The sequence below is a fragment of the Mustela putorius genome, unplaced genomic scaffold (assembly GCF_011764305.1).
Source record: "Mustela putorius furo isolate JIRA1106 unplaced genomic scaffold, ASM1176430v1.1 tig00000107_pilon_pilon_pilon, whole genome shotgun sequence".
Classification (NCBI taxonomy): Eukaryota; Metazoa; Chordata; class Mammalia; order Carnivora; family Mustelidae; genus Mustela; species Mustela putorius.
Window position 1 is genome coordinate 5,270,159 of NW_025421284.1, and position 27,040 is coordinate 5,297,198.

At 56.9% G+C, this 27,040-nt stretch overlaps 2 protein-coding genes across 6 annotated transcripts in view; one reads left to right on the top strand and one right to left on the bottom strand.

Annotated features, from left to right (window-relative positions):
* Nucleotides 1-2,635, top strand: part of SLC9A3 (solute carrier family 9 member A3) — a 42,028-nt gene extending 39,393 nt beyond the window's left edge. Inside the window, exons 15-17 of one of the 2 annotated variants that reach the window (XM_045089427.1) lie at nt 79-192; nt 539-782; nt 2,495-2,635. In XM_045089427.1, coding sequence (XP_044945362.1) covers nt 79-192; nt 539-782; nt 2,495-2,498 — 362 coding nt within the window. In that variant the 3' untranslated portion in view covers nt 2,499-2,635. Of the gene's footprint in view, nt 1-78; nt 193-538; nt 787-2,494 lie in introns of those variants that run through there. The other variant, XM_045089429.1, reaches the window with a different exon arrangement.
* A 3,656-nt stretch (nt 2,636-6,291) lies between these two features.
* On the bottom strand, nt 6,292-26,957 carry EXOC3 (exocyst complex component 3). 4 transcript variants are annotated; one of them, XM_045089443.1, is made up of 13 exons: nt 26,876-26,957; nt 25,213-25,403; nt 23,441-23,660; nt 17,394-18,075; nt 15,339-15,456; nt 14,407-14,532; nt 13,195-13,295; nt 11,529-11,639; nt 11,283-11,433; nt 9,812-9,934; nt 8,016-8,177; nt 7,534-7,661; nt 6,292-6,750 (listed from the first exon to the last, which is right to left on the bottom strand). In XM_045089443.1, the coding sequence occupies exons 2-13, from the start codon at nt 25,354-25,356 to the stop codon at nt 6,579-6,581; spliced, it is 2,238 nt and encodes a 745-aa protein (XP_044945378.1). In that variant the 5' UTR covers nt 25,357-25,403; nt 26,876-26,957; the 3' UTR covers nt 6,292-6,578. The 4 variants fall into 4 exon arrangements, with proteins under 4 accessions (XP_044945378.1, XP_044945383.1, XP_004768465.2 ...); XM_045089448.1 differs by lacking the exon at nt 26,876-26,957 and adding an exon at nt 25,614-25,638; XM_004768408.3 differs by lacking the exons at nt 23,441-23,660; nt 25,213-25,403; nt 26,876-26,957 and adding an exon at nt 22,489-23,430.
* Between the last annotated feature and the right edge of the window lie 83 nt (nt 26,958-27,040).

The following is a 27,040-nucleotide window of genomic DNA, read 5'->3' on the forward strand; positions in this document are numbered from 1 at the left end:
TGCAAGGTAGCCAGGGGCACGACACTGGTGGCTGTGTGCCCAGTCCCCTTCCCTCATGCTGCCCTCCCTTGCCACCAGATTTGGAACTTTCAGACCCCGAGGAGGCCCCGGACTATGGTGCTGAAGTGGGAGGGGGGATCGAGTTCCTGGCAAACATCACACAAGACACCACGGCCACAGACTCCCCGTCAGGTGAGGGGTGGGGTCAGCCCTGCCTGGGCCGCAGATGTGAGCATGGTCATTGGTCGCTGACGGGCACCGCGGGACCTGAGAGGCCTAGTGCTGGGTCCATGTGGGTGCGAGTTCCGCGGTGGGGGGCACAGGGTCTCTGCTCCAGAGAAGGGAGCAGTTGAGTGTCCTGCCTCCTGCGCACAGAGAGACAGAATGGGGTGCAAGGCCCGGAGCCCCAGAGACCTTCCAGGTGACCTTCCGGGTGTCCGCGGCAGGACCAGCTGACGTCGGCCACCGAGGGCAGCACCCTCTCCCTGCCGTCCCGGGTTCCGCCGGGACTCTGACCAGCCACTGCCCTTTCTCCTAGGAATCGACAACCCCGTGTTCTCCCCGGATGAGGACCTGAGCATCCTCTCCAGGGTGCCGCCCTGGCTGTCCCCTGGGGAGACGGTGGTGCCCTCCCAGAGGGCCCGTGTGCAGATCCCCTGCTCTCCAGGCAGCTTCCGCCGCCTGGCGCCCTTCCGCCTCAGCAACAAGTCCGTGGATTCCTTTCTGCAGGCTGACGGCCCCGAGGAGCAGCCCCACGCGACCCTCCCTGAGTCCACACACATGTAACTCCGGACCCCGCCCCCCCCCCCCGACACCTCTCTCCTCAGCTCCTCCCCTAGCCAGCTGCCTCTCTGGCTCTGGACCCGAACTTCTGCAGACTCTGTCCAGCATCTCTTACTCCTTCTCAGCCTCTCTTCCAGCTGCGCATTCCCTAGGACGTCGGTCTGAGTCTCGGCCTGTCCCCGAGACGTTGGGACCCAGAGCTGTCTGAGGGTCTCTTTAGCCCCTGTGCTAAGCCCGTGAATCTAAGTCTTGAGCTCAGAGGGACCTGAGCACAGGGCTGGGTGGGGGCTGCGTGGGAAGGGGAACATCTGTTTCTCTCCCTAAAAGCCCTGGGGCTTTGTGAAAAGTCCATGTGACAGAAGTGAGTCCAGAAGAGCAACGGGTCCCTCTCAACCTCATAGAGAGGAGCTCAGGGCAAGGGTACAGGGAAGTGGAGAGCAGGCCAGTAGCCAGCCAAGCAGGCCAGCGCCTCTCTCAGGAGAGAAGTCAGGGGTTGGGGGTGGGGGTGAGGGGGTAACGCAGGGGTGGAGGCAGGGGGTAGTGAGGGGCAAGGCAGGGTTGGGAGGTAGGGGGGAGGCACCTGTTCAGCAGGGGCTTCCAGGCCTTCTTGCTGGGTCCCTAGAAGGTGCTGTCCCCACTTTACCTTCCGTAGGGAAGAGGGTTCACACCTTTGTGCAAGGTTTTGGGTTCATTTCACGTTTCCTTTGGGTGTTGGTGTGCGCTTGGGAGGAAACAGGAAGCAGACCCTCCCCCCCGCCCAGGAGGGGCTCTCACAAAGGCACTCTCCCAGGCATTGCAACCGAAGCAGGACCTCCTGTTCTCTCCTGTGGTTGCTTGGGGAGGGGGTCCACCAGTGCAGCTCAGGAGAGGCGCTCCGTGCCTGCAGGGTGGGCTGCCTGGGGCAACTTTCTCTTTATGCGTGAAGCCGGCTTTCCCGGGGTGCTCCAGGGACTGAAAGAGTTTGTGGGAGACACCTGTGGCGGGGCTTCTGTCGGGTGCTTCTGCTGCTCCTCTGCCTCTTCCTGGCTTCTGCCTCTGAACCCCATAACCTTCTCTTCCTTGAACCTCCTTGAACCTCCAACCACTCTCTTCCTCGAACCCTGCTTGTCCTAGAGCGGGGCACTGTGTCTGGAGAGGCCCTGTGGCCATGACCATTCCTGGGCAGGGGGGCTGCATCCCGCGGGCCGAACGGGGAGCCGCAGCGTGTGGTAGGGGAGCCCGTCGGGGTGGGGGGCTGCAGAGGTAGGTCCTCAGCTGACCCTGTCACTGTGGACCTTGCTGGCCACACGGCCAGGGCATGGCCTCTGCGTGTCCCGCAGCATTCCAGGTAGTGGGCGCGGGGCGCAGGCTGGGTGGGTTGGGCCCCCTCCAAGCTGCGCGGCCGCCCTGGAAGATGAGCGGGAAGGGTGCAGGGCCTGGACCGTCCCTGGGCGTCCTGCACCCGCGCGGGGCGGTGGTGGTCTCCAGAGGCGGGGCCGCCGGCAGTCACCTGGGAAGGCGGGCGACGCCCCCGGCCCGCGGGCCGGCTCCGGCTTTCGGCCAACCCGGGAAGTCACGACCTCCGTGCGGTTTGTGCGGAAGGCCTGACAGTCCGGCTCGGCCCGGGAGCCGCCCCCGCGCCGCCGCCTGGGTCCCCCCTGCACCCCCGGCCCCCGCCCCACCCGGGCCCCCCGCCAGGTGCCCTCTGCGCTCATGCCGTCCTCTCCCGCAGGTGACACGGGCTCCGACGTGCCGCTGACCGGACGCTCGTCCCCTCCCGCCGCCGAGAAGCCTCCGATCCCCGCGCGGTCCCCGCGCCCGCGCGCCCGGAGCCCGGCCCCGCCCGCCGACGCCCCGCCCGCCGGAGCCCCGCCCGCCGACGCCCCGCCCACCGGAGCCCCGCCCACCGCCCCGCCCGACCGCGAGCCCGGCGCCGGGCCGGAGCGCCGCGGACTCCCGGGCGCGCATGCGCGGTCGGCGGCGGCGCGCCGCGTGCACAGCCGTCGCTCCTTCCAGCGGCCCCGCGCGCGCCGCCGCCCCGCGCTGCTGAAGCTCGCGTCCCTGCAGCCCTCGTGCCACGCGCCGCCGCACGCGCTGGAGCAGGAGGAGACGCCGCTGTGACGCCCTGGCCCTGCGGTCTCCCCGGCCGGGGTCGAGGTGCGGGATTGGAATCCGTCCCGGGGGACCGCGCGTGCCACCGGGCCGGACCCTCGGAGTTCCCGGGAGCCACCTGCAGAGAGGCCCCTGCGGGCGACGGAGGGGACCGTGGCAGAGCCTCTTCCGGCTGCCGCGCGGTCCGGGCCCGTGCCTTTGCCCGGACACTCGGCCGAGGGTCCTACTGGGCGCCTGTCCCGGTTTTGAACCCAGCCGGCCCTTGCGTGTTACTGTCAGCCCTGACTTAGCCTCAGGAAGGGCCCTGGGTCCCCAGAAGTGGGCTCCGTGTTCCAGGTCCGCGCTCCCCTCGGCACTGCCAGGGACACGGAGACTGGACGCCCGCCCAGGATTCCTGGCTCTCACCCCCCGCGAGGCAGGAGCCCAGGTTCCAGGAGCGATCTGCAGGCCGAGGGGCGGGCGCTGTGTGCCGTCCTAACGCACACTTACCGGTTCTCTGAACTACCTGTCACCTTAGGGACACCTTAGGTACCACTGCAGACACGCGTTTGTTTGTCCTTTTGTGTTGCGACTCCCAGAGCTCAGCACGGGCCTGGCTCCGGCCCAGGCATCCGTGTGGCAGCCTCTGGCCTTCCGTGTCCCACCTGCTGCCAGGAGATGGCCGGGGCCGTCGGAAGGTTGCACTGGCCACGTGGGCAGGTCTACACAGCTCCAGCTGAATGCGGGGGGCCTTCACATAGCGAGCAACTTACTGGGGCCAGGGCCAGGTGGGGTCGGGGACCTGCTGTTTCATGGAGAACCAAGGGACTTGGAGCAGGGCTCAGACCTTCACAGGACCTCTGGGCCTACCCTGAGAATGCTGTAACATAGACCCCTTCTCAACCCCTCCAGGGACATGGCCTTGGGCAGAGCTGCACCCTCTGCCCCCACCCCCGATCCTCTGGAGGGAGACCACTGTCTGGCTGACCTGTGCGGGGAGCAGATGAGGGTGCGGTGAGGTGGCTGCCACACGGATCCAGGAGAGGCCCTCATCCGTCCTCACCTGTTGCTCAGACAGGGTTTTGTGGGAGGAAGAGGTAGTAAGGATCAGAGGGATGAGGGCCTTCAGACGGACACTCCTGGAAGCTCTTCTAAAGAAGCCCAGCTCAGCCCTGCTCAGGAGAGAGTGTGCTGCCCTGTGACCGAGTTCTGTTGATGCAAAATTCCCAGCCATCACGGGCGAGGCCTGATAGCACTCCAGTGTTTTCATAGTGCACACGGAGACCCTGGCGAGAAAGTGTGCGATCTGCTCTTCATACCTTTGCTGTTGAGAAATACAAGGGACAGTCACTGGGGCATCTGCTCAGCAGCCCAAAGCTCTTGACCCCGAGAGCAGGTCTGCCCATCGCCTAAGTCACACAGGTGGGCAGGGGGGCGGGCTCCATAGTTCTTCCCCACACTGTGCAACCATTCTGCCCCACTCCGTGAGCACAGAATCCAGCCATTATTGCGGCCACAAAACCTGCCGGTTAGTGACCCGACAGACTGCCCCCAGGCCAGCCTGGTCACCAAGCCACAGCATCCAAGCACACCTCCAGGAAGGTGCCCACTGCAGCCAGGTCAGACGAGGGTCCACAGCCCAGCTGGTCCGGCATCTTGCTGCCTTAACCACTCACCTGGATCGCTGGATGGACCCGGACCCCACGCCCTGCTGCAGAGCTAGAGGCTGAGCCGGGGCACGTCCTTCAACCCCAGAGAGAATAAACCGGCGGGTCTTGAGGCTCAGCTCTCAGCTGGTGTTTTCTGTCCTGGATGGGCCCAGGGCCAAGTGCAGCCCTACAGGAGCTGCGGTTCCCGGTGGGAAAGCTCCCAGCAGAGCCCCACGTGCCAGTGCTCATGAGAGAGCTCTGGTGTTTCCTCCGTGGACAGTCTTACACAGGCTCGTGCTGTGGATACACTTCATAAATGAGAATCCTAGCTATTCCTGTCCTTGTAAAACAGAATGTAAACAAAGTCTCATGAATGTATTTCCTTAGGAAAACTGTTGTAAAACTTTTTATTATAAAAGAATTCCTATTTATTTAATACTGAATTTTGGCCTACTTTCTGGCGGACTGTAAAGAACACAAAGATAGGAGTTGCTGTCTTTCACGTCTGTGTTTTCTTGAGAACGACTTGGTCACAGTGCTTATATACCGTGTACGAGTCCAGTCATCTTCTGTCACGAAAGGAGATTTAAAGAATTTCATTGGAACTTGAAATGCTAACCTAGGAGTGGTGTAAATTGCATATGTTAATTTTGTGAATGTAATCTTCGTCAAATTTTGTGTAACTGTGATCACAGAACAATGTGCCTTACATCGTTGGGCATGCTGGGCAGGGGCCCCGCCGCAGACCCTGTCACACCCGCATGATCACGTCTATTAAAGATGTTTTAAGGTGGAGCGCCTGGGTGGCTCAGCGGGTTAAAGCCTCTGCCTTCAGCTCAGGTCGTGGTTCCAGGGTCCTGGGATCGAGCCCCACGTCTGACTCTCTGCTCAGCGGGTACCCTGCTTCCCCCTCTCTCTCTGCCTGCCTCTCTACCTACTTGTGATCTCTGTCTGTCAAATAAACAAATACAAAAATCTTAAAAAAAAAAAAAAAAAAGATGCTTCAGGGCACTTTGGGTGGTAACCGTGAGCAGTCACATCAGGAGAATGTAAGACGTAGCTTGCTGTAGAGGCGAACCGTGCTCGGGCTCTAAAGTTAACATCGACGGCTGTGTGCGCACGCATGTGACCGAGGCAGCCCCTTTGGGTGGTGCAGGGAGATCGTGGGGACACGGCTGCTGGCGCATCCTGGGGTCTGAGACCTGGTTCTTCCCAGGCACAGACAGGCGGACACCTGTGCTCACTCGCTTACTCAGACTCATCACTGCACACAGCAAACAGGTGCCCAGAAAGGGCAGAGCAGCACCACCCGGCCAGAGTGGGGGGAGGAGGCAGCCGAGACACCGAAGGGGGTGGGGCGCAGCGCTGAAAAGAGATGCACAAGGGCAGTCTGAAGGTTGAGATGAGACTGACGGGGGAAGCAGGACTGCATCTGCCCCCAATGTCCAGGTGAATCCTGTCCCCCCGAGGTGGATCCCACCTCCAGGTGAATCCTATCCCCTCCGACCGAGATGGATCCCACTCCCAGCAGAATCTCACCCCCCTGAGGTGAACCCCCCCGAGGTGAATCTGGTCCACCCAGGATGGATCCTGCCCTCCAAGATCCTTGGGTTCTTGTGTCACAGGCACATTTCTTTCTTAGAGAGGGCACAAGCCCGCGGGGTGGGACGGGGCGGAGGCGGGGAGAGAGCCCCAAGCCGACTGCCTGCCGGGGCACCTCTGGCCTCCACTGCGGCAGGCCGCTCACCACTCCCCCTCCAAGAACACCTTCACGTCCAGGACCCCTCAGTCCCTGCGGGAGGTCAGACTCTTTACTGAGCAGCAGAGTTTGTGTTTACACTGTGTGGAAATGAAGACCCAGGGGTCAAGAGGGACCGGCACCACAGGGCCCCTCACACCGGAACATGCCTCACAAGGGACGTTACAAAGCACGAGGAAACCAGAAGTACCACAGCCACCAGAGTACTTGTTCTTTAAGGCACTGTGAGTGCGACAGCGGGAGATGCAGGCCCAGGGGTCCCAGGCATCTCTCGGCTTTCTGGCGGCCACACATCTCCAGGGCCGGGGCCTGGCAGGCTACTTGAGGAGCTTTGCCACGTTCAGACTGGGAACCATGATCTCCTTGAAGATGGGCACATAGTTCGGGTTGGCCTGTGTGGGGCCTTGCTCCAGCGTCTCGATGATGGTCTGCTTCAGGTCCCGGCTCGTATCCCCTCGCATGGCCAGGAGTGCGCCGATGTGCTCGTCCCTGCGGGTGCGGGGAACACGGGCACGTCGGGGGTGCGCTTCCCGCCGCTCGCCCCCCACATCCAACTCCATCTGCCCCCCGCACTCCCCCCTGCCTGGCCGGGCCAACACGGAGGCCCCAGAGCAGGGTCAGAGCAGGGTCGACAGCTGTGGACGTGCGGCGCAGGCCCCACGTCAGGACGGGAGAGAGACCAGAGTTCTCCCCTCACCGTGCCCCTTCCCTTCAACCCACAATCACGAAGTCTCGTAAGCTGCTCTCTTAACTCTCTAACAGACCACCTGGCTAGAGTGAGAGACGCTGGTGAGCCCAGGAACACCACTCCGTCCTGCTTCAAGCAAACCCACAGCGCTGACAGAAAGTCGCTGGGTGAGACAGGAAGGTGGGGGGGGGGCGTGGTCGCATGTGACAGGCACCTGCGCTCCCCTCCCTGAATCCACGAGCACAAGATGAGCTTCCAGAAACCACTCTGCTCTGCCACCTTCCCCCAGTGCAGAGTGTGGTGATGTCCCACCTACACTCAGGCCACCTGTGCTCTGACACCTGGGAGGTGTGTGACCAGTGGGCTCCAGGTCCAATAGCAGGGCTAGGGGATGTAGAGGCACACAGATGTGCCCACTCTGCTCCTGGCTATCGTCCACACAGCTTGTCCTCCCAGGAACTGGGCCCCCCAACGGCGCTCACACCTGACGGTCAGGCCTCTCCATCTTGTCAGTGACCCTAGGAATGAGCTTACTGCTCTGTTCCACAATTTCTAGCTGAAACAGACGGCTCATGGGCTCTTACCTAATGTCTGGATATTTGCTGACCAGTGTGGAAACTTCCAGGTAGAGCAGTGATGGGTCTGTCAGCTTAATAACTTCCGCGATGGCCACGATGGTGTCACAGTGCCCGTCTGCATCCTCACCAAAGCCCTGGAAGATAATGTGTGTGCAGCTGCCGAGCGCCATGAGGAGACACAAGCCAAGTGTCCGTGGAACTCTGTGGCCCAGGTGACCACTGAAGGCCCACAGGGGAGCTGTCGCGTGTGCCCTCAGCAGGGACGCTGCAGGCAGGGGGCCGGCAGCCCAAGAGGTGAGACCAGTCCGGCTAGCACCACTCCCATGGGCTCGCGGTAACGCCCTAGAAGCCATCCCAGCCACAAGGTCCAACAGACCTTCCCCTGCTCACAAGGGGGACCGACTGGTCATCTGGTCCCTCACAGGACTGGCCCGGACCAGCGGGCCTCAACATCCCCGCTGGGGACACAGAACCAGAGCGGCACTCACGGCGGCCAGCTTCCGGAACAGGAGGCGGAGCTGCGCGGCCTCCCGGACCATCCTCTCGGCGCCCTCCTTGCGCTCCTCGGCGCTGCGGAAGGAGATGCGCTTCTGCATGACGGCCCGCAGGTACTCCAGCACCACGCGCCGCTGCGCCTCCGCGGTCATCCTCTGCCGGCACACGGGGGGTCAGCCAGGCAGCCCCGGGGCTCCTGCTCAGATGCCCACGCCCCTCCCACTGAGACCTCCCCAGGCTCCCCAGAGACCCCTCCCAAGCATCTCACTGAGGCCCCCACCCCCTGCTGAGACACCCCCAGGCACCTCAGTGAGACTCCCTCCCCTTCCTAAGGATCCCCACCCAGGCTCCCTGCTGAGACACCCCCCAGCCCCTGCTGAGGCTCCCCCAGGCACTCCCCAGAGACCCCCACCCCTTGCTAAGGATCCCCCAGGCTCCCACTGAGACAACCCCCCAGATTAAACCCCTGAGACCCCCTCGGGGCTCCCCGCTGAGACACCCCACCCCACCAGGTGCCCGCTGAGACCCAGGCTGGCCAGGCAGCCGTGCAGGACACCCACCCTCCTGCCCGTCGACAGATGCCAGGACCTGAAAGAGCACATACGCGCATTCACTCAAGTACGTGGTGAAAGGAAATTCGTGCCCAGTCGCGCCAGCAGATGAGCCCTCCAGAGAAGCCGCCCCCGGAGGGCAGCACACACCCTTGGGCTCCTCAGGCACCAACTACTAAATCAACATACCAAATGTTGAAATAAATAGTGGACCTAAAAGCCAGGCAAGCAACGACAGAGCAGCACCTGACCTTCTGACCAGCCAGAGGCTTCTGCACAGAGCAGGTGAGGGAACCAGTCAGGGCTCCAGGCAGCGGGTCTCCTGACAAGCATCACTCTTACTGGCAGAGTCATAAGAATTTCCTTTAAACTGAGCACTCAGACAAGGGTGACGCTGGGTCCCAGTCACCACAGGAGGACAAAAACACATGAAAGTGTGAGAACCAGAAATGAAAACAGTGTCACCGCTCGGTCGACACAAGCATCTACACAGAAATCCGAAAGGGTCCTGAGACGGAACCCAGAAACAATCAGAAGTTTTACAAAACGTATGAACACAAGGTCGGTATATCCAAACCATTTCCTATGAGCCAGGAAAAAACATATGGAAAGCCCGACTTTTGAAATCCCATCACTCGATACGGCAACAGCAGCAAACACTGCCTGAGACCCTGAGAATCCACGAGAGAGGCAGGCCCAGGCCCTGCAGGAGGAAACGGGCTAGCTCGGGGACACCCCTGAGGACATGGAACGGGGCTGGGGCACACGGGGGCTCTCCACGTCTGGGGCAGGGCTCCTGGGTTCTCCAGGGCCCGGCCACACAGACACGAGCCCTGGGGCCTCCACTGGAGTGGGAAAGCTGGCAGCCGGCTTGTGCCCTGGACGGGGATCCTGCAGAGGGAGCTGCCGCTTAGCCCCGATCCACAGCTGCTGCCCCCTTCTCCCTTCCAGGGCTTTTGGGGCTGCTGAGGAGGTCCGTATCACGAGCACGGCCGGTGTCTGTAGCCGTGTGTCAAGGAGGGTTTGGTGGGGTGTCAGGAGGCAGGAAGGTTAAATGAACAGAAGCACCATCGCCTCCACCCGGCCTGTCTCCAGACATGACGTCTGTGCCTCAGGTTCATGAAACCACCCGTGAACGTGCATTCACAGAACCAAGCGGACACGGAGCTCCACACAAGACGGCAGGTTGGCTCCGGCCTGTAGGTGAGCTCACCGTGTCACTGTGTCCACACTCTTACCTTTTTGTACGGCTTTTTAATTTTGGCAAAATCACTGAAATAATCTTCCACAGTAACACAAATAATGTCCACGGCATTGGAGCCTAACAGCCACTTCCTTGTCATCAGCTCACTGAGATGTTGCTGAAAAGAGCACAGAAAATGTCACCTAGACACTGGCCCCGAGTCACACGTATCCAGAGGAAGGTGCCGTAGAGCCTCAGTGATGTTCTGTGACAGAAATACACACGTAAAAACCCTACTGCCATGGGATCTGCAAACACATCCCGTAACCATGTGAGACACTGGCTACACGACTTCGGGGACGTGGAGATCTGTCCATACACAGGCCGCCTCTACTGTTCACGTATGTCATATGGCTATTCTGCACTTACCCGTTCCCAACGGACATTTAAAACTGCTCACATTTTGCAGTTACAAAGAACAGTGCAATGAACCTGTGCTTTTCTGCAGGTGAAACCCCGAAAGCAGAACTGTTCAGCCAACAAGTGTGCAAACTAAACCCCGGAAACTTTCCACAGGGCCCTCTAAAAGCTACAGCACTGGTCCTGCAGAGAACACATGAGAGCACGCCCTCTCCCGTGCCTACAGAGCTACCTGCCAGCCCGCAAAGCCACAGAGAACACTCGGTTTGAGCGTGCGTATCTCTGAAGACTGGAAAGACCGGGCATTTTGTTTTCACATTTTGGACATCCGTAACACCTTTTCTGTGAAAGGGTTTACTTGTGTCCTTTATCTCATTTTTTGTTAGTTTTTTTTTAATTTGGAAATAATTTCAAATGTATCCGTTTCATCTAATCCATTTAGATTATAATCCATAATCATCTATCCATGTACTAAACCATTTTCGAGAAAGCATGCGACATCACAAAATGATCCCACCAATCGCCCCAGAAGATCCTCGCCAGGTCCTTCCTTCCCAGGAGGACCCAAGATGATCAGACTTTTATTTTTTAAACATACTCTGGTTTCTGCCCATACATCAATGTAACGCCTGCATCTTTGAAATAATCCCTCCCTGTTCTTGGTGCCTCTGACATGATGCTAACTAAGTGCATTCTGTCAGCGACTCCGTGTCGTACTTTTATGCAAAGCTGAGACCCATCCACGTGGTGGGTGTGCAAACTTGGAAGAATTCTCAATTTGGTTCTGGTATCAAGAATTTGCTAAAGAGCATAGTCCGTCTTCCTTCTACGTACTTGTTTCCATTTTATAATCCGCTGAGATCAGTCTCTTTATTATCTAATGGTATTCTGTCCAACTATACACCGGAAGGACCTCTACTCTGCACCTGCATCATACGAGGCCTACCTCACAGAAAAGCAAAGGCCCTTTCATAGGGAGAAGGGTGAACCGGAATGTCGGCTCCATCTGGGTCACAGGGTGCGGTCACAGGATGGGTCACAGACCCACGCTGGACGGAAACAAGATTTTCAGCCTGGAAACAAAGCAGCGAAGAACCGGCTCCCACCTCCAGGTCCAGGAAGACCTCCTCCAGCAGGCTGCTGCAGCCTTCCTGTGCAATGGTGTCCAGAATCCCATCCATGCTGGGCTGGGTCAGAGACACACCCTCTTCCGTTTCACTTTTCAAGTACTTCCTTTTCAAACTGACGATGGATTCTCTGTAAGGAAACAGGCAAGGCTCAATGAAGCAACTCAGAACACTTCCCTTCTGCCCTTTCATTCTGGGGTCGCCCTGTGCCCCACAGTCACTTACTTAAAGGTCTGGCAGTTGTTGATGACGGCGATCATATACTGGACGTAGCAGTGCGGGTGCTGCCGGTCCCGGAGGTGCTCCTCTTTATACGACTGGGCCTCCTCTTTGTATCTGGGAACACACAGCCCCCAGCAGAACCACTGGTAAGGGGGGGCCTGCGGGGTGTGCCAGACTTCACAAGGAAATCACACCTGATGAAGACATCTGGCTTCGTTAACATCTGACCAGGTAAGTCTTGAAAAATAAAATAAATTTTTGGACGATCTGTATACTAATGAAAAATCAGGGAAGCTGATCATTTTAAATGGATTACTAAAAATATACTTTGTGTCAGGCTCTGAAATATGATTTAGTATTCTGAGTATATAAGTATTTGTGAGGGGAAAATTATTATTTTATCTAACACACAATTTGCCTAGAAATTCATACTATAGTGTTGGGAGCATTATCAAATATTAGATAAGATGTCACTTTCTGAAACTTTCCCTGAAAAAGTCAAATTAAGACATTACTCAAAATAAATAACTTCCATTTGAGGTCAAGAAAACAAGCAACTGAGATCACTACGTATTTTATTTCTGAAATTGTTAGGCTCACACACCAGAACACAACACTACAACACACTGTACGTATGTTTAAAAGACCTTATAAAAGGAGCAAAGTTGGCAATTAAAAAGAAATATTTATCCCACCTTTCTGTCTAACGTGTGGTTCAGGTAAGCAAACTTCTGAGGCTGATGAGGAAAATTTCCTCTTTCTGCTAACAAAACTGGGGCCATGACCCTCAGGGGTACGGCTGATGGGGACTCTCAGTCTGCAGGGCAGGACAGGCGGACCCCACACCGCAGTGTGCCACAATGCAGAGCGTACCCCACCTACACCGGGTTCTTACGAAACAGCAAGAAAATAAAGAGGAATCTCACAAGCCTTTAGACCCAACATGTGGCTCCCAAGGCCGGCAGTCAGGGCCGGATAAGAAGGTGCTGGGCCCTCGGACATAACCTGCACGTGTCCACAGGCCAGTGGCTCACAGAGTGGCTCTCCCCGAGACCAGGGAGCCCAGACCGGCTCCTAGCTCAGTCTCCACACACCACTAGAAGGAGGCACGTCTGAAACCACTGGGGAAACCCAAATACAAACTTGGTGTGAGCTGGCCCTCAGCCAGAATGAGGGTACACAGGACGAAATGCCAAAATGGGACTTGCTTTAAAATGCTTGGGGGAGAGGGGCTTTACAGGGGCAGCTTTTGAAGGTGGACGATGGGTCAAGTTTTTTTTTACACCAGTCTTTCTGCTTCTGTATAGGTTTGAAAATCCTCCCGAGCAAATCAAAAAGAGGAGTCCTGGAGACACAGTCCCCAGCCCCGTTGAGGGGGGGGGCGGCGACTCCCAGTGACGGGACTGGAGCTGCCACCTGACGGGAGTCCCTCCCAGGCCCCGGGCCGTGCAGACAAGTGAAAGGAAGCATTGGAGGAGAATCAGGCCCCCGTGGGCTCTCAAGAAAACAGCGTCATCTGTTCCAAAGGCTTGTTTCAAAATAACAAAGGTCACGACAACAAATCCAGGCCTAAAATACTTTTTAATATCAGGCATATTAGGATCAAAATTCTGCTTTTAAGTTTTAAAACCATACACTTTCTAAATGAGCGCACTGGCAAAATACATACCTACTCAGGAAAGAGTTCATTTGCTGAAGACACAAAACAAGTACCTTTGTTTTCAAATCTTCACTTATCTGAGCAGCAACTTGAAGATTCTGTTCGAACATCTAAAAATTGGGAGAGTTTATGAATTCTAATATAAACTCACAAGGGTGCAATTTCCCATTATATAAACCCCTATCTGCCAACTGGTAGCTCTAGTCTAAAATCAGGGGTGGGGGGAAACCACTCAAAAAACAGCAAGTCAGTTAAATGGACAACTTTCTCATCAGATGAAAAAAGACAACAAGTGAATCACTTCCTAATCACCTGCAGACGGGCTGATCTCCACACGGAGGGAAACACGTGTTCTCAGTGAGCTGAGGAGGAGATGGGGGCCTAAGGGGGTCGGGTGCAGCTGGGGTCCCATGGGTGCCAGGAGCTGGGCTGCGACTTGGGACGTGAATTCCTTACGAAGTACCGGGAGCGTACACCCTGGAGCTGGGGAGAGCTACACGTGGAGAGGCGGAGAGGGCAGGGAGGCCAGGCTCACCCCAGGCCTGCGGGGCACACAGTCTGTCTGACACCAGTTTCCAAAATAAAGGGGACGGGGAGATCCCTGTGCGGCTCGCGGTGTCACCGGAGACAGACGCCCGCAGTGTCACTGCGCCCGGCTGGCATCCAAGCACGTGTCAGCGACGTGGTCCCACACAGGGGTCAGAACGCGACTCAGCCCTCCTCCTGCCAGAACCCTTCCTCCGGGAGGAAACACCGAGGCCAGAAGAAAAGGACCGTAGGGAAGCCGGAGGACGCCAGCAGGTGCTGGGCACCCAAAAGCAAAGGAACCAGAAGGAGACGGCGCAATTATGGTCATAACGTAAAGGACACTTCCCCAAGCCCACGGGGTCGTACTCAGTCAGGTGGCATTTTGGAAGATGAATCTCAGCCATTTTCAACATCAGAGAACATCAAAGCAGCAAACTCCAATCTGAGCGTCATGTGCAAGTAACACGCAGTTCGGTTCCAGCGCAAACTCAAATGCTTCAGGAAAACTAGAGTAACTCCGGGCAAAACCGTTTGGACGGGTGACCCTTGGCGCCTTCTGCTCCGGAGAAAGAGGGGCCTGAGGCACCCGGAAGGGGTCCCTCTGTCTTTAGGGAGGGAGGCACTTTACGTGCACTTGTCGAGCCCACAGACCCCAGGGGCGGCCCGGCAGGGGACCTCAGCGCACGGCGGTACCTGGAAGACGATGGCGGGGAGCGTCGTCTGGTAGTACCCGTCCTGGTCGGCCTCAGGCTCCGTCTCTTTCACCCAGTCCTTCTTGTCTGTTTCTAGTGCTTTCCGCAGCCAGGCAATGATGTTTGACTACAGAAATTTGGCATCACAGAAAAAGGAAGAACAGAACATGCCCCCTAAGACAACACACACGGACTTTCCTCAGCCACGCAGCGGCAAAAACCAAACTCAGGGCCCTGGGAGTCACTATTCCCAAACAAGGGGACACCAGAGAAGCCGCTCCACCAGCCACCTCTGTGCCAGGCGCTGCCTCCACCAGCCACCGTCTGGACAAGCACCACGGCGGCAGGCCAGGCCAGGCCAGGCCGGTCAGCTGTACACGGAAGCAGGAGGCGGACGTGCCCCCAGCAGGCTTGTCCCCAAAAGACCACACACCAGCGCCGCCACGTTGGGAGCGCGGCCCCTTCCCTGCTTCCCTGCGGGGGGGCTCAGCGTCTCAGTCGGGATGCTGTCAGCCGCTCGGGCTCCCCTCGGCCAGGGAGGCAGGCCCTGACCCTCCCATGCTCCTCGCAGACCACCTGGGGTCACGGGTGTTGGGGGGTGCACCCGGGCCCCACCTGCCCCCTCCCACTCCGAGGCTCAGCTCTGAGGCCGGCCGGCACCACCGCCCATCCGGCTCCCGGGGGCCATGAGGCTCACTGCTCCAGCCAGAGGGCGCTTCTGTTCCGTGGGACACACGCTCAGTCTCCACCCGGGGCCGGAAAACCCGCCGCCCTCCTCACCTCCCTGGAAGACACGACGTCCCCGAACCAGCCCACGCACCCTTCGGAGGCCAACACCAAGACCGGTCGCTCCCGCCTCCCTCCGCCCGCGGCCTCCGAGCGGGACTGGGTCCACCACGAGGCCTGGCTCGGAGGTGCGCCCGCTCTACTCACCGTGAGGGTTGACATGTACGTGTTGAGCAGCTCAGAGACCACGTCTGCAGAGAGCAAAGGCTCCAGGGTGCTGACGTCCACTTCCGGGGCCAGCTCCGCGTTCCCCATCATCTCTGCACTGCGGCAAAGCCGGGTGTGAGAAAGAAGAGTTAGCGGGGAGACAGTGCGCTCAGCTAAGTGTCGCTCTTTCTTCCGACACGCAAGTGCCCGAGCGTCCTCGAGACCGTGTCGGGGCGGGGGGCAGGCCCTGGGCGCGCGCTGCGCCGGGAGTGGTCCCACGAGGCCCCCCTGTCGCTGGCCTCAGCCCGCGGCCCCCCGGCACTCAGGAAAGCAAGCCCGCGAGCGGAGACGTGTGTGCCTGACGCCCAGCCCCGGGGAGGGCCCGGCCGGCGAAGCGGAGGTGCTGGGCGGGCAGGTCCCGTCACCCACGGAATGACAAGCACGCACAGGGCCGCTGAGGCCAGCGGTGCCGCTCCCTGCGCTTCCTGACGACAGACGCTCGGCAGGGAGGACCAGCGCGGTCGGACAAGCGGGTGTGAGGAGGCAGGGACAGGGACGGGATTTCAGAGGAGTCCCCGTTAGGCGCCCGTTCTCATCCTCGTGCGGTCGGGTTCTCAGACGTCCAGAAAAAGTCACGCGCCCTGTGCCGCGTTCCCGCAGTGCACGTTCACAGGCAAACGCGGAGCCCGAGCACAAGCACCGGCAGAGACACGAGCTCCTCCCTAGCGAAAGGCACTTGGGGAAACCCTGCAAGTGTCCAGAGACGGTTCGCTCCGCCGCGACGTCACCCAAGAGCCTCGCTGCAGTGAGAAACGTTTCTAGCGTGAAAGCAGCTCCGTTTTTCCCACCGAAGTCCAAATGCCGAGAAGGCGGCCGTACGCAGCTGCGCACACACGAAAACGCACGAAGGCAAGACACACACTGCACAGGAGCCAGTGCCCAGTCTGGCAGCTGAGCAGCGAGGGTGCAGGGCCCGGATTCTACTGCCCTCGCGGGCCGGCCGCGTCCATACTGGGCACGGGACCCCCGCGCCTCAGTCTCCTCACGCACAACATGAAGAAGACCCTCACGGTACTTTCCTCGTGGGGTGACGAGACCTCAAGGCCTGAACAGGGAAGGCCACGGGCTGGGGAGGATGGTGATGGCCCCGGACCTGTGGGCTGGGAGAGGGCAGCGCCCGGGGGACAGTACCCATGCCTGGCACAACGAAGCCGCAGACACACCAGAGTGACCACCGTCATCGTGGGTGACAGAGCGTCTCTCCTATGTTTTTACATGAAGACGTAAGCATTCTCTCCTACAGCCGGTTACCAATATTCACACAAAACATCCGAACCCTTACTGATAAGCAGAAGGGTTAACAAATTTCTGCACATGAGCAAAAAGACAGGCTAAAAATAATTACAGCACAGAATTTTATATTGTTCTCGATTCACAAAACCCAGCAAAATCCAAAAACGTATCTTCCCCTCAGCTAGCTAATCTTAAAGAACATCAGCATACCGCACCGCGGCCACAGTTCCCAACCCTGCGTCAGACGAGTACAAGCACCAAACGGCTCATGTCCCTTTTGCAAAGGGACAAAACCTTAAGGCTGAAACACAGAAAGAACGGATTTTCCCAGGGTACTGGTGAGAAGGAACCAAGCTGGGGGGCACTGGCAGCCAAGAGGACGGAGCTGGTGCCTCCCGTGACCCGTGCTGGTTCTGGGACCTCCTGAGCCCACGTGTCCTCACCCGTCTGCCGGGTGGAACCAGACGCTCGGGAGGCCACCGTGAGGCGGGAGGGGCCTAGTGCACAGTGGGCACTCAGTGTCACAGAACAGCCCGATGCCGAGCTGCTCACTAGGGACGGGAAGTCAAGAGCAGAAGCACCACCCAAACACAGGAGCGTTCACACAGCCAGAGGCTGGGCCCTGGCCTCAAGGCTAAGCACGCACACGGACCCGAGGGGAGACGTTCATCAGCAGAAAACGACGTCTGAGGGAGCTGAGCACATGCAGCAAAGCAACTCAACTGTATGTAAAAGAAAATACAAGAGTGACTTCGGAGTTACCTCGTGTAGGTGTTTAGGACCCACGTCAACAGGCTCACGATCTCATTGGCTTCCAGGTCTTCGGCCGCGAGCTCCTGCATCCGCGTGCTCAGGGCCTGGTGGTACATGCTCAGGAGGTTTCTGAAGATCTCGTAATGGGGAGGGAAGCACTGAACCATCAGGTTTTTGGCAACAATGAGGTCATCCAGGACGTACTTCCTTATGATTTCCAGGTGGCGGACGAGCCACATCTTGTCGGACTCCCTGGTGTCTGCCTGTGTGCCCTCAATTCTAGTAGTCACGGTTCTGTCCAAGATCGCAAACATTTTCTCCTTCCAATTCTTGGGCCTCCCGGGAGGAACAAAACTAGTTTGTTTCTTTCGGTCAAGTATGCGCCTGTCGATTTTTTCTTCCCTTTCGATAATTCTAACAACCGAGACCAACAAGGTGGGGTCACGGCGAACGGTAACCAGTGACCTCTGCAGCACCATCCACAGCTGCTTGGCCAGCTCGTCCGAGAGCCCCTGCGTGCTTCCGAAGTAGCTGTGGATGAGGGTCATGTCCCGAGTATTCCCACTGTCCATGCGGTACTGCTCGTACATCAGCCCGTCCCGGGAGCACTCCAGGTCCATCAGCTTCCGGTGCGCCTGGAGAAGCGCCCCTTGTTCTATGAGGTCCTGGGTCTCCCGCACAATTTCGGGCACTAGGGAAAAAGGCACAAGATGAAAGTGTGAAAAACCACAAAAACGGCCGTGGAGGAGCCTGGGACGATGGCAGAGGAGGGAGCGCCAGGAATCGGTCTCCGCACCCAGACGGCAACGGCGCTGGCAGAATCTGAGTAACTATTTTGGAAGTGCTGGGTCTGAGGAAGGCTGGCACCTTCCAGCAGATGGCCTGGCAATAAACTATGGTTCATTTGGTCCACCCCAGCTCTTAGCACAGGAGCACGTTCCCAGCCCCAGCCCAGCCTGACACGCATTCCCAAAGCGGCTTGCACGGAGCTTCAGGGAACCAGGCTGAGCAAAGAGGACCACGTCCTCCAAAACCCGGGATCTGTGCTCCAGCTGCTGGTCACTGCCTCCACTCAGGGAGAGGCACACACAGTGGTGGAACACAGTTACTGCACTCAGGCCACCACTGCTGCCAACCCCTTGCCCTGGAGTCAGGTGACTTCCGGATGATTTGAAGAGCTGGTGCCCCCTTTCCCCTCCATTTTTCCTCCCTTCCCCTTCCAGACGTTCAGGACTACGACATTCACGCACAATCTCGTGTGGGAGAGTTAAAAAGCTCGAAGAGGTCTGGCTCAGAAAAGACCTGGGAAGACCTTCAGTTTACCTCTTAGTCTGACCCTCAGCACAGAGACAGCCTACCGAACAACAAACAGCAATCAGCAGACCCTGCAGAAGAGGAGAATCTGATTTTCAGAGTTACTGTGTTACTGGATTCACGTGTCCAACATTCAACAACAAAAATCACAAGACATAAAAAGACACAGAAAGGTATGAGAGTCAAGGGGAAAAGATAACCATCCCTGAGAGACACTAGGCGGTCCATCTGTTGGATGAAGACGTCACTTTTATTTAAACATTTTGTTTACTTATTTGTCAGAAAGAGAGAGACAGAGAGTGCGTGCGCATAAGTGGGCACAAGCAGGGGAGCAGCAGAGGGAGAAGTGAGTTCCTACTGAGCAAGGAGCCTGACACGGGGCTCGATCCGAGGACCCTGGGATGACAACTCGAACCACAGGCAGCCGCTTCACAGGCTCCCTCTACTGGATGAAGACTTTAAAACAAGTCTTAGATGTGCTCCAGGGACTAAAGGAAGACGTGGGAAGTCCAGAAAATGACACAGAACAAAATGCAAACATCAACGAAGACAGGGAAACCTGAAAAGAAACCAAAAAGAATTCTGGAGGTAAAAACTACAGCAACTGAAACAGAAAACCTACGTCAGGGATTCAAAGGCAAACCTGACAGAAGAAAGAATCAGCAAAGACGAGGTAACAAAATTACTGCGTAGGAAGGACAGAACGAACAAAGACCGAAGGCGAGCAGACAGGCCTACAGGACCCTGGGGCACCGCGCACACTCTGACATCCCCGAAGATGATGAGAGAGGTAAGAAGACAGAGAAATTATCTGAATATGATCAAACTTACTTAACTTGATGAAAGACAGGAATATAAACATCTAAAAGCTCAATAAACTCCAAGGAGTAAAAACTCGGAGACCAAGAACAAGACACATTACAAAAACAATTGCTGCTGACAGAGAGAACCTGGAAAGCAGTGAGGGGCAAGCAGCTGGTGGCCTATGAGGGAGCCTCAGTAAGACAACAAGCAGCTTTTCCATCAGGAACTTCGGAGGCCCTAGGACAGTGGCTAAGACTGTTGAAGTCTAAAAGAAAACAACAGTCACCCCAGAGCCCCGTACCTGGCAAAACTGGCCTTCAAAAGTGAAGGACACAAAGACACTTCCAGACAGGGCTGAGCGCTCGCGGCCCTGGAGAACTGCCTCAGCGAGTCCGGTGGCTGCAAGGGTGCCGGGTGGTAATGCAGAGTGCTACGGGGGAATAAAGATCGCAGTAAAGGGAGATACAGGGCAGCCACGTAAGCTCGTGTTATGGTAACTTCGGTTTGTGACTTTACTTTTTGTCCTACGTAATTGAAAAGACTAATACATTTAGGGAAAAAAAATTCTTTGTCCAAAGCTAGTATTGCTGTAACTGGTTTATAATTCTGCATGGTGTTTTCCACATAATTTGAAAGACTAACGAATAATAAACAACTCTTCTATGTTTTTGGATAATGTATAAGGATGTAATTTTGTGACATCAGTAACTGAAAGGGTGAGACAACATTGTGTAGGAGCAGAGTTTTTGTCTGTTACTGAAGTTAAGCTAGCATAAATTCAAGAGTATTTTTAACTTTAGAGGTTAAATGTAATCCACACAGTAACTGCAAAGAAAACAGATTCTGAATACATAAAAAAGGAATGAGAAAGGAATTAAACATTTCACCACACACACACAAAAAATCAAGTAAACACAAAAGAAAACAGAAATAGCAGGAAATGAGGATCAAAGATTGTAAGTCACAGAAATCAAATAGCAAAATGCAGAAATGTGTCAGCCATTTTCAGTAATTGCTTCAAATGTAAATGGATTAACTTCCCAGTTAAAAAACAGAGACTGGTAGAATGGATCAAAACACAAGATCCAGCCATCTGCCATCTGTAAGAGGCTCGCCCGTGATGCAAAGACACAAACCGGCTGACATGAAAGGTGGGAGAAGGCAGGCCAGGCGAGCAGGGACCAAAATAGAGCAGGTGGCCCCACTGATGCCGCACAAGACGGACTTGAAATCAGCAAGTTTACAAGAGACAAAGAAGACAAAGACTCTACTGGAAAACAGGCAGTTCCACGTCTCTCTTGGTGACGGACGGGACAACCACCAGGAGATGAATAAGGACACACAGGACCTGAACGACACAATCAACCAGCTCCATCGAACAGACACACGCCCAACAGCCACACACGTCCTTCTCTCCCAGCAGCCACACACATGTCCTTCCCCTAAGCAGCCACACACGTCCTTCCCGAGAGCATATTTTCCAGGACAGACCTTATGTAAAATCACAAATTCAACCTCCATACATTTTAAGAGATAGAAATTATACAATGTATCTTTTCCAGCCAGGATGGGATGAAGTTGAAAATCCGTAACAGATGAAAAATTCACGAATTAGTAGAGATTAACTAACACAATCACTGGCTCAAAGAAATCACAGGAGAAATTAGAAAATATGGAAACAAAAATAGAACCCAACAAACTGGAACTTGCAGGCTCTAACAGAGCAATGTTTAAGGACAAGTGCATAGCCAGCAACACTTATGCTAAAAAAAAAGAGAGAGAGAGAACTATCACATCAACAACCTGACTTTATAAATTCAGGGAACCAGAAAAAGAAGAATAAGCTGAACCCCAAGCTACCAGCAGGAAGGAAATAACAAAGAGCAGAGCAGAAAGAAACGGAATAGAGAACGGGAAAACCAACAAAATCACGAGGCAATTCTTTGAAAAGACCAATGATTAACAAATCTTTAGCTCAGGAACTTAAAGGAAAAAATAAAAGAGAAGACTCAAATACTAAAACTGGAAATGAAAGCAGGGGCGTTACTGCCGGTTCTACAGAAACAGAAAGGCTCCGAGAGTACTACAGACGACAGTACAACAACCAACCAGATGACCCAGACACCCAGGCAAAAACCTAGAGACTAACTTGGGAAGAAACAGAAAATCTAAACAGACCCTCAACTGGTCAGGGGAGAGGAAACGGGGAGCCATCATTCAATGGCGCAGCGTTTGGTGGTGGTCTCTCAGTGTCACTTGCACGTCACTGACACACAGCACCGCACAGTCTGTTTTACGCTGGTAGCGGATGGTGGTGACAGCTGCACAATGTGGAAGTACCTAACACCAGAGAACTATACACTCAAAAACAATCAAGATGGTAAATTTTATATTAAGTGCATCTCATGTTAAAACAAAGTGGGGGGGAAGGCTGGGTACTGGGTACAGTCCTACCAAATGACCGGCAATGAGAAACGTCTAAAGGGGCTCAAACCAGCACATCTTCCCGATACAGTAGACTGCTAACCAAAATGTGTATATAACGTAGCCTCAGTTGCTCTTCAAGGGAAGAAAATTGTTTTCAACTCCTGTGGATGAACTCCTTCCAGGAAAGTAACTTTTTGGTCATTTGGCATTAGTTTCACAAGACCGGAAGGAAATGTTACCAGTCAACAGGAAATCATAAGGAGGAAAATTAACAAGCAAGGTGCTGGCTCACAGTCATGAAGGACATTTGGGCTTGGGGACTACATTCCAATTCCGGGCAGCCAACAGTCACCAAGACGAAGGCTTCCTTAACACCCACTGTAGAGTCGGCAATGCCGAGGTATTCGTGGGGGCAGGATGGGAGAAGCAACTTAGAACGTGGCCTTAAGTCTCAGACCCCGGGAAGATGAGCAAGGGGGCCAGGTACTCAACAGTGCCGCCACCAGACAAGAGCATGAGAGGAGTCCGAGGAGCAGGAGCTGAACAGGACACAAATTACCAAGGTACGATGCGGCGGGAGCAGGGCCATGATGTGGCTGTACGTGGTGTGAAGAGCTGCGGCAGATTACGCTCCGGGGTCGACCAAAGTTTAGAGAAGAACAGAAAAAATTCACTGAGACCAGAGACGGAATAAAGGAAGGGAAGGGGTCAGACCGCCTCAAGGTTTCTTGCGGGGATGCTGGCGACCCTGACAGAGGAGAGGGGATGAGGATGGGGTGGTACGGGCTCGGGACTGTGCTGAGCAGACATGGAGCCCCACCCATGTGACAAATGACACTGTTCCCAGATAGGCTGCAGAGCCTCTCACTGGCGAGGTACAGGGACATGGCTCTGAAAGGGCCACCCCATACCTCCTGTCCCCACGCCACCCCAACCAGCCCCAAGGCCTCCACCAGACCCTGCCCAGTGCGGACCGAGGCCGCAGAATGTGTCCCTTCTTTGCTCTCCCCACCCCTGCGCATGGGCACACTCTCCTCCTCTTAGGAAATGCCATTTGCTGGCATCACCTCTCCAGCTGGGAACTGCCCCCCCCAACCCGTCCTGTCTTCCGGAACACTTTTCTCTGTCACCTATCGGAGTCCCATCTGGTCTCCTGACCTGACAGCCACCCTGCAGCCCAGGGAATGAAGCTCACAAGTGCTTATGCTGTTAACCCACTTCAGTGTCTCCGTCCAAACAAAGCTACGTGTCTCCGTCCAAACAAAGCTACTTGTCTCTGCTTGTTCAACTGGCCCCTTCCGCCCTTACTGCAAACAGGAAGTCAGCCACACAGGTGGGACTCAAACTCACGGTCCACCCCAAGGAAGGGCTGTGAATACACAGCACAAAAACTGGGCCCGGCTCTGCACCACCCGTAGGCAAGGAACAGTGAGTCAAGGCAAAGAGAAGAGACAGCACTCTGGCCCTGACGCCCCAGGTACCCGCCATCCCCAGCTGTCCCCACCGGCCACCTGAGAAGATGTTCTTGAGGTTTTCCACAGCTGCGGCGAGCTGGCTGTGCCGCACGACAGCATCCTTCACGTCCTTGAGGCTCTCGATGGTGTTGATGCTCTGCCTCCAGTCCTTGCTGACGTCGGCCAGGGACTGCTGGACGTCTTTGACATCGTTCAGCGCGTTGTGCAGCTGGCTCAGGCCCGTACGCACACCGTCCAACTGGGACTGGATGGCAGCCTGGGGGACACATCCAGGGGTGAGGGAAGGGGGTCAGCGGAGCCAGGACAGCCACAGACAAATCTTCTTCCGAAAGTTCAAGGTCACAGGAGATAAATTTCAATAGCGGAGAACAGCCAATACTCAGAAAAAAGAGAATAAGATTCAGCAAGGACTTAACCGAGTCACAAAATAGCTTTTCTTTTTTTTTCAGTGTTGCCTGAGAACACGTCCCAAACTCCTCAACCAGGCCCTCAGCCTGAAGGTTCTGGATACTTCGATGGGACTGCCTCAGCTCGCGGGCCTGCCCCAGGAGGACGCCACATGTGGTCTCCCCGGGCCTCCCTCTGGTCCCAGGGCTGCCCCAGGCCTCCACAGCTCCCTCGGGCCTCACCCAAGACTGTGAGGACTCGCTCATCAGCTCTGAGGTATAGGGCCTCCTGCCCCTCAGCCGGGACCAGACTCAGCTCTAGGATGGCTGGCCCACTGCGGAGAGCTGCTTCGTCTGGGATCCAGACTCACTCCACCGGCACGCCAAGATGCCCGCAGCTAGTGGCCAAAAGGGAGGGGACGTGAAGAAGGGGCAGCCAGTGGAGGGGAGGGAAGGCCAGGTGGCACGACCAAAGCCAGGAACACATTCGACCCAGGAACCCTAAGTCGCACGTAGAGATCGCTAACGGTGATGGTAACAAACCACACAAGGTTTCTAGACCACAGGGATGATTATCAGTTAATCCCCTAAGTTTCCGGAACAGACCGAAATGCTGACTAAAAATGCAGCAGGTCCAAGCTAAAGAGAAATTTTACTAAAACTTCTTTAGTAAAACCAGTGTTTTAAGTAAGTCCCACTGGTCTCTGGATCCTCCGTGTGGCACAAACAAGTGGCCCTCATCCCGTCTCCCGAAGCCTGCCACCACCCAGACGCTGACACCGTTTCAGGGGCCACGTGCGTGTGAATATGAACCTTCCTCAGAGGCTCGTGAACCCCCAAGGCCGCTCTGCTGCCTGTTCATCATGGCAGACCACAGTCTTAACATCGGTGTAACTACACGGAATAGAAGTAGTTTTTTAAAAAACTCACTTCCCAACACCAATGAGATTGAAAACCAAACCAATCATAAGGTACCCTGAAAAAGAGTGATTTTCTTTCTTGCCCCTCTCACAGCGTTAATCACCGTGCCTCTCTCCCCCCGCCCCCCTCGGGCCAGACAGCCACAGTGTGTGCTGGAAAGTTCTAAACAAAACGCTCTACGGTGGCACCCTGCAGAAGACTTCAGAAATAAGGGTAGCTGCTCGTCTTCTAGTACTGCTTAAAATTTAAATGGACACTTCTGTGTGCTTCAGAGGTTGCTCCAACACTCGCCCCATCTGCTCTAGGAATCTGCTGCTGGGTGACACGCTTTTGGAAGGAATGTGTCAAACAAAGACGGTCTGGTCCGCCTCTTTGCAGACCACCACAAAGGCTCACTGAGCCAAACTATGACGGTGACGTTACGCAGCCACCCCGCACTCGAGGCAGACGGATCCAGCCTGACGGAGTGGACGGACGCCTGTGGCCCCTGTGGTCTCGTACCTTCAGTCTGGCCTCCACCGAGGCCTTTTTCCGGGCCTCTCTTCTCCGGTACTGCTCTACTTTGTCCAGCTGGTCCGGGCGCTGGAGCATCCCCGCAACCCTCTGGACAGCTGTGGCTACAGCCTCCCGGTCTGTCTCCTTCATGGTTAAAAAGCAGCTGGGATCTCAGCGCGAGTCATACTAGAGGCACCCTGTGTGAACAGGGAGAGAGGGAGCAGCAGGGGAAGATGTGTTAGGAAGGTAGACAGGTAGGCACGAAACCCCTTCCCCCTAAAAGTCTCTGCGGTTCACAATGGAGCTACAAGGAGAACACGGGAGATCCTGATCCGGTAAATCAGAGCGCTGAACCAGGAGGACGAGCTTTCAGGACTCAGATACAAAGGTAGGTAAAGCAGAAGCACCTCCAGTTAAAAACGATGAACAGAGGGTGTCTGTGTGGAGACACGGACCCGCACCCTATCCGATGTCAGTCTCCCAGGTCCTTCTCTCGCCCAGGCACAGCCCACTTCTGGAGCCCTCATGGCCCCCTTTGGCCACACTGGTGGGGCAGCTGTGCCAGGAGGCCTCGGCGAGGACACAGAGGCAAAGGGCCAGCACACCTCAACGGGCCTCACCACCGGGCATCTGAGCAGCTCCGCCGGTTAAGCCCCTGACTCTGATTTCCGGTTGGGTTGTGATCTCAGGGTCCTGCGGGGCTGGGGGCTCTGCCCTCAGCATGGAGTCCGCTTGAGATTCGCTCTCTCCCGCTCCCCCACCCTGGCTGCTTGCACGCGCGTTTGCTCGCTCTCGCTCTCTCCAATAAATCTTTGAAAGCTTTTTAAAAATACTAAAAACCCCAGAACTGTCTGTAATGTCCGAAATTCCACTTTGTACATTTAACAACCCTAACAGACAAAGAGGAGGGGCCAAAGGGATCCGCTCAGGCGCGACAAGTGGGCGGACAGACGCCCGCGCGCCACAGCACACCTCCCTCCCAGCTGCAGTGCCCCGGTGCGGGCGCCCGACCGGGCATCCGGGAGCGCCCGGCAATGGGAGGGTTCGGTGGACGTGGCCCCTGAGCTCAGTGCACTGCCCCCACGCACGGCCTCCGCACCCAGCTTCTCCGATGGTGGAGACCGCGCTCTCCCCGAGCTCCCGCACGCCCTCGGCAGAGCCCCGGCCTCCACGGACGCTTCCACGAGCCCGGGCCAGCGCCTGTCCCCGCGGGGCACGCCTTCCCTCTGCCCCGCCCCGCACGCTTCCCGCTCCCGCCCCGCTCCCGCCCCGCTCGCTCCCGCCCCGCTCGCTCCCGCCCCGCCCCGCACGCTCCCGCCCCGCTCGCTCCCGCCCCGCCCCGCCCCGACGCGCCGCGCGTCCCGCCGCCGCCCCAGCGAGCTGCCCCCGCAGCTGTGCAGCCGGCGAGGCTCTCGCAGTCCGCGGCCCCGTCCCCCAGCCGCGACCTCCGGGCGCTCCCCGCGGGAGGACTCTCAGCGGGAGGACGGGGAGGCCTCCGCCCCGCCTTCGGGGCCGCGCGCACCCCGGCCGCGTCCGCGGAGAGCGCGCCCCGGTGCTGCCCACCGCCCGGGGCCGCGCGCACCGCCCCCGATCCGCGCACGTCCGCGACCGCCCCCGCACCGCACACCCCGCACACCGCCCTCCGCCGCGGCCGCCGCCACACGCTCACCGGCCGCCGCCGCCCGCCGGAGCCCGGCCGGAAGTGAGCTGCCCGCGGGCACTTCCGCTTCCGCCGCGCGCCGGAAAGGCGGGGCCTGGGCTGCCGGACCGTCAGGGGGCGGACCTGGACGGGGTCCCCGCGGGGCTCCAGGGGGACGTGCGTCGGGGCGGGTCC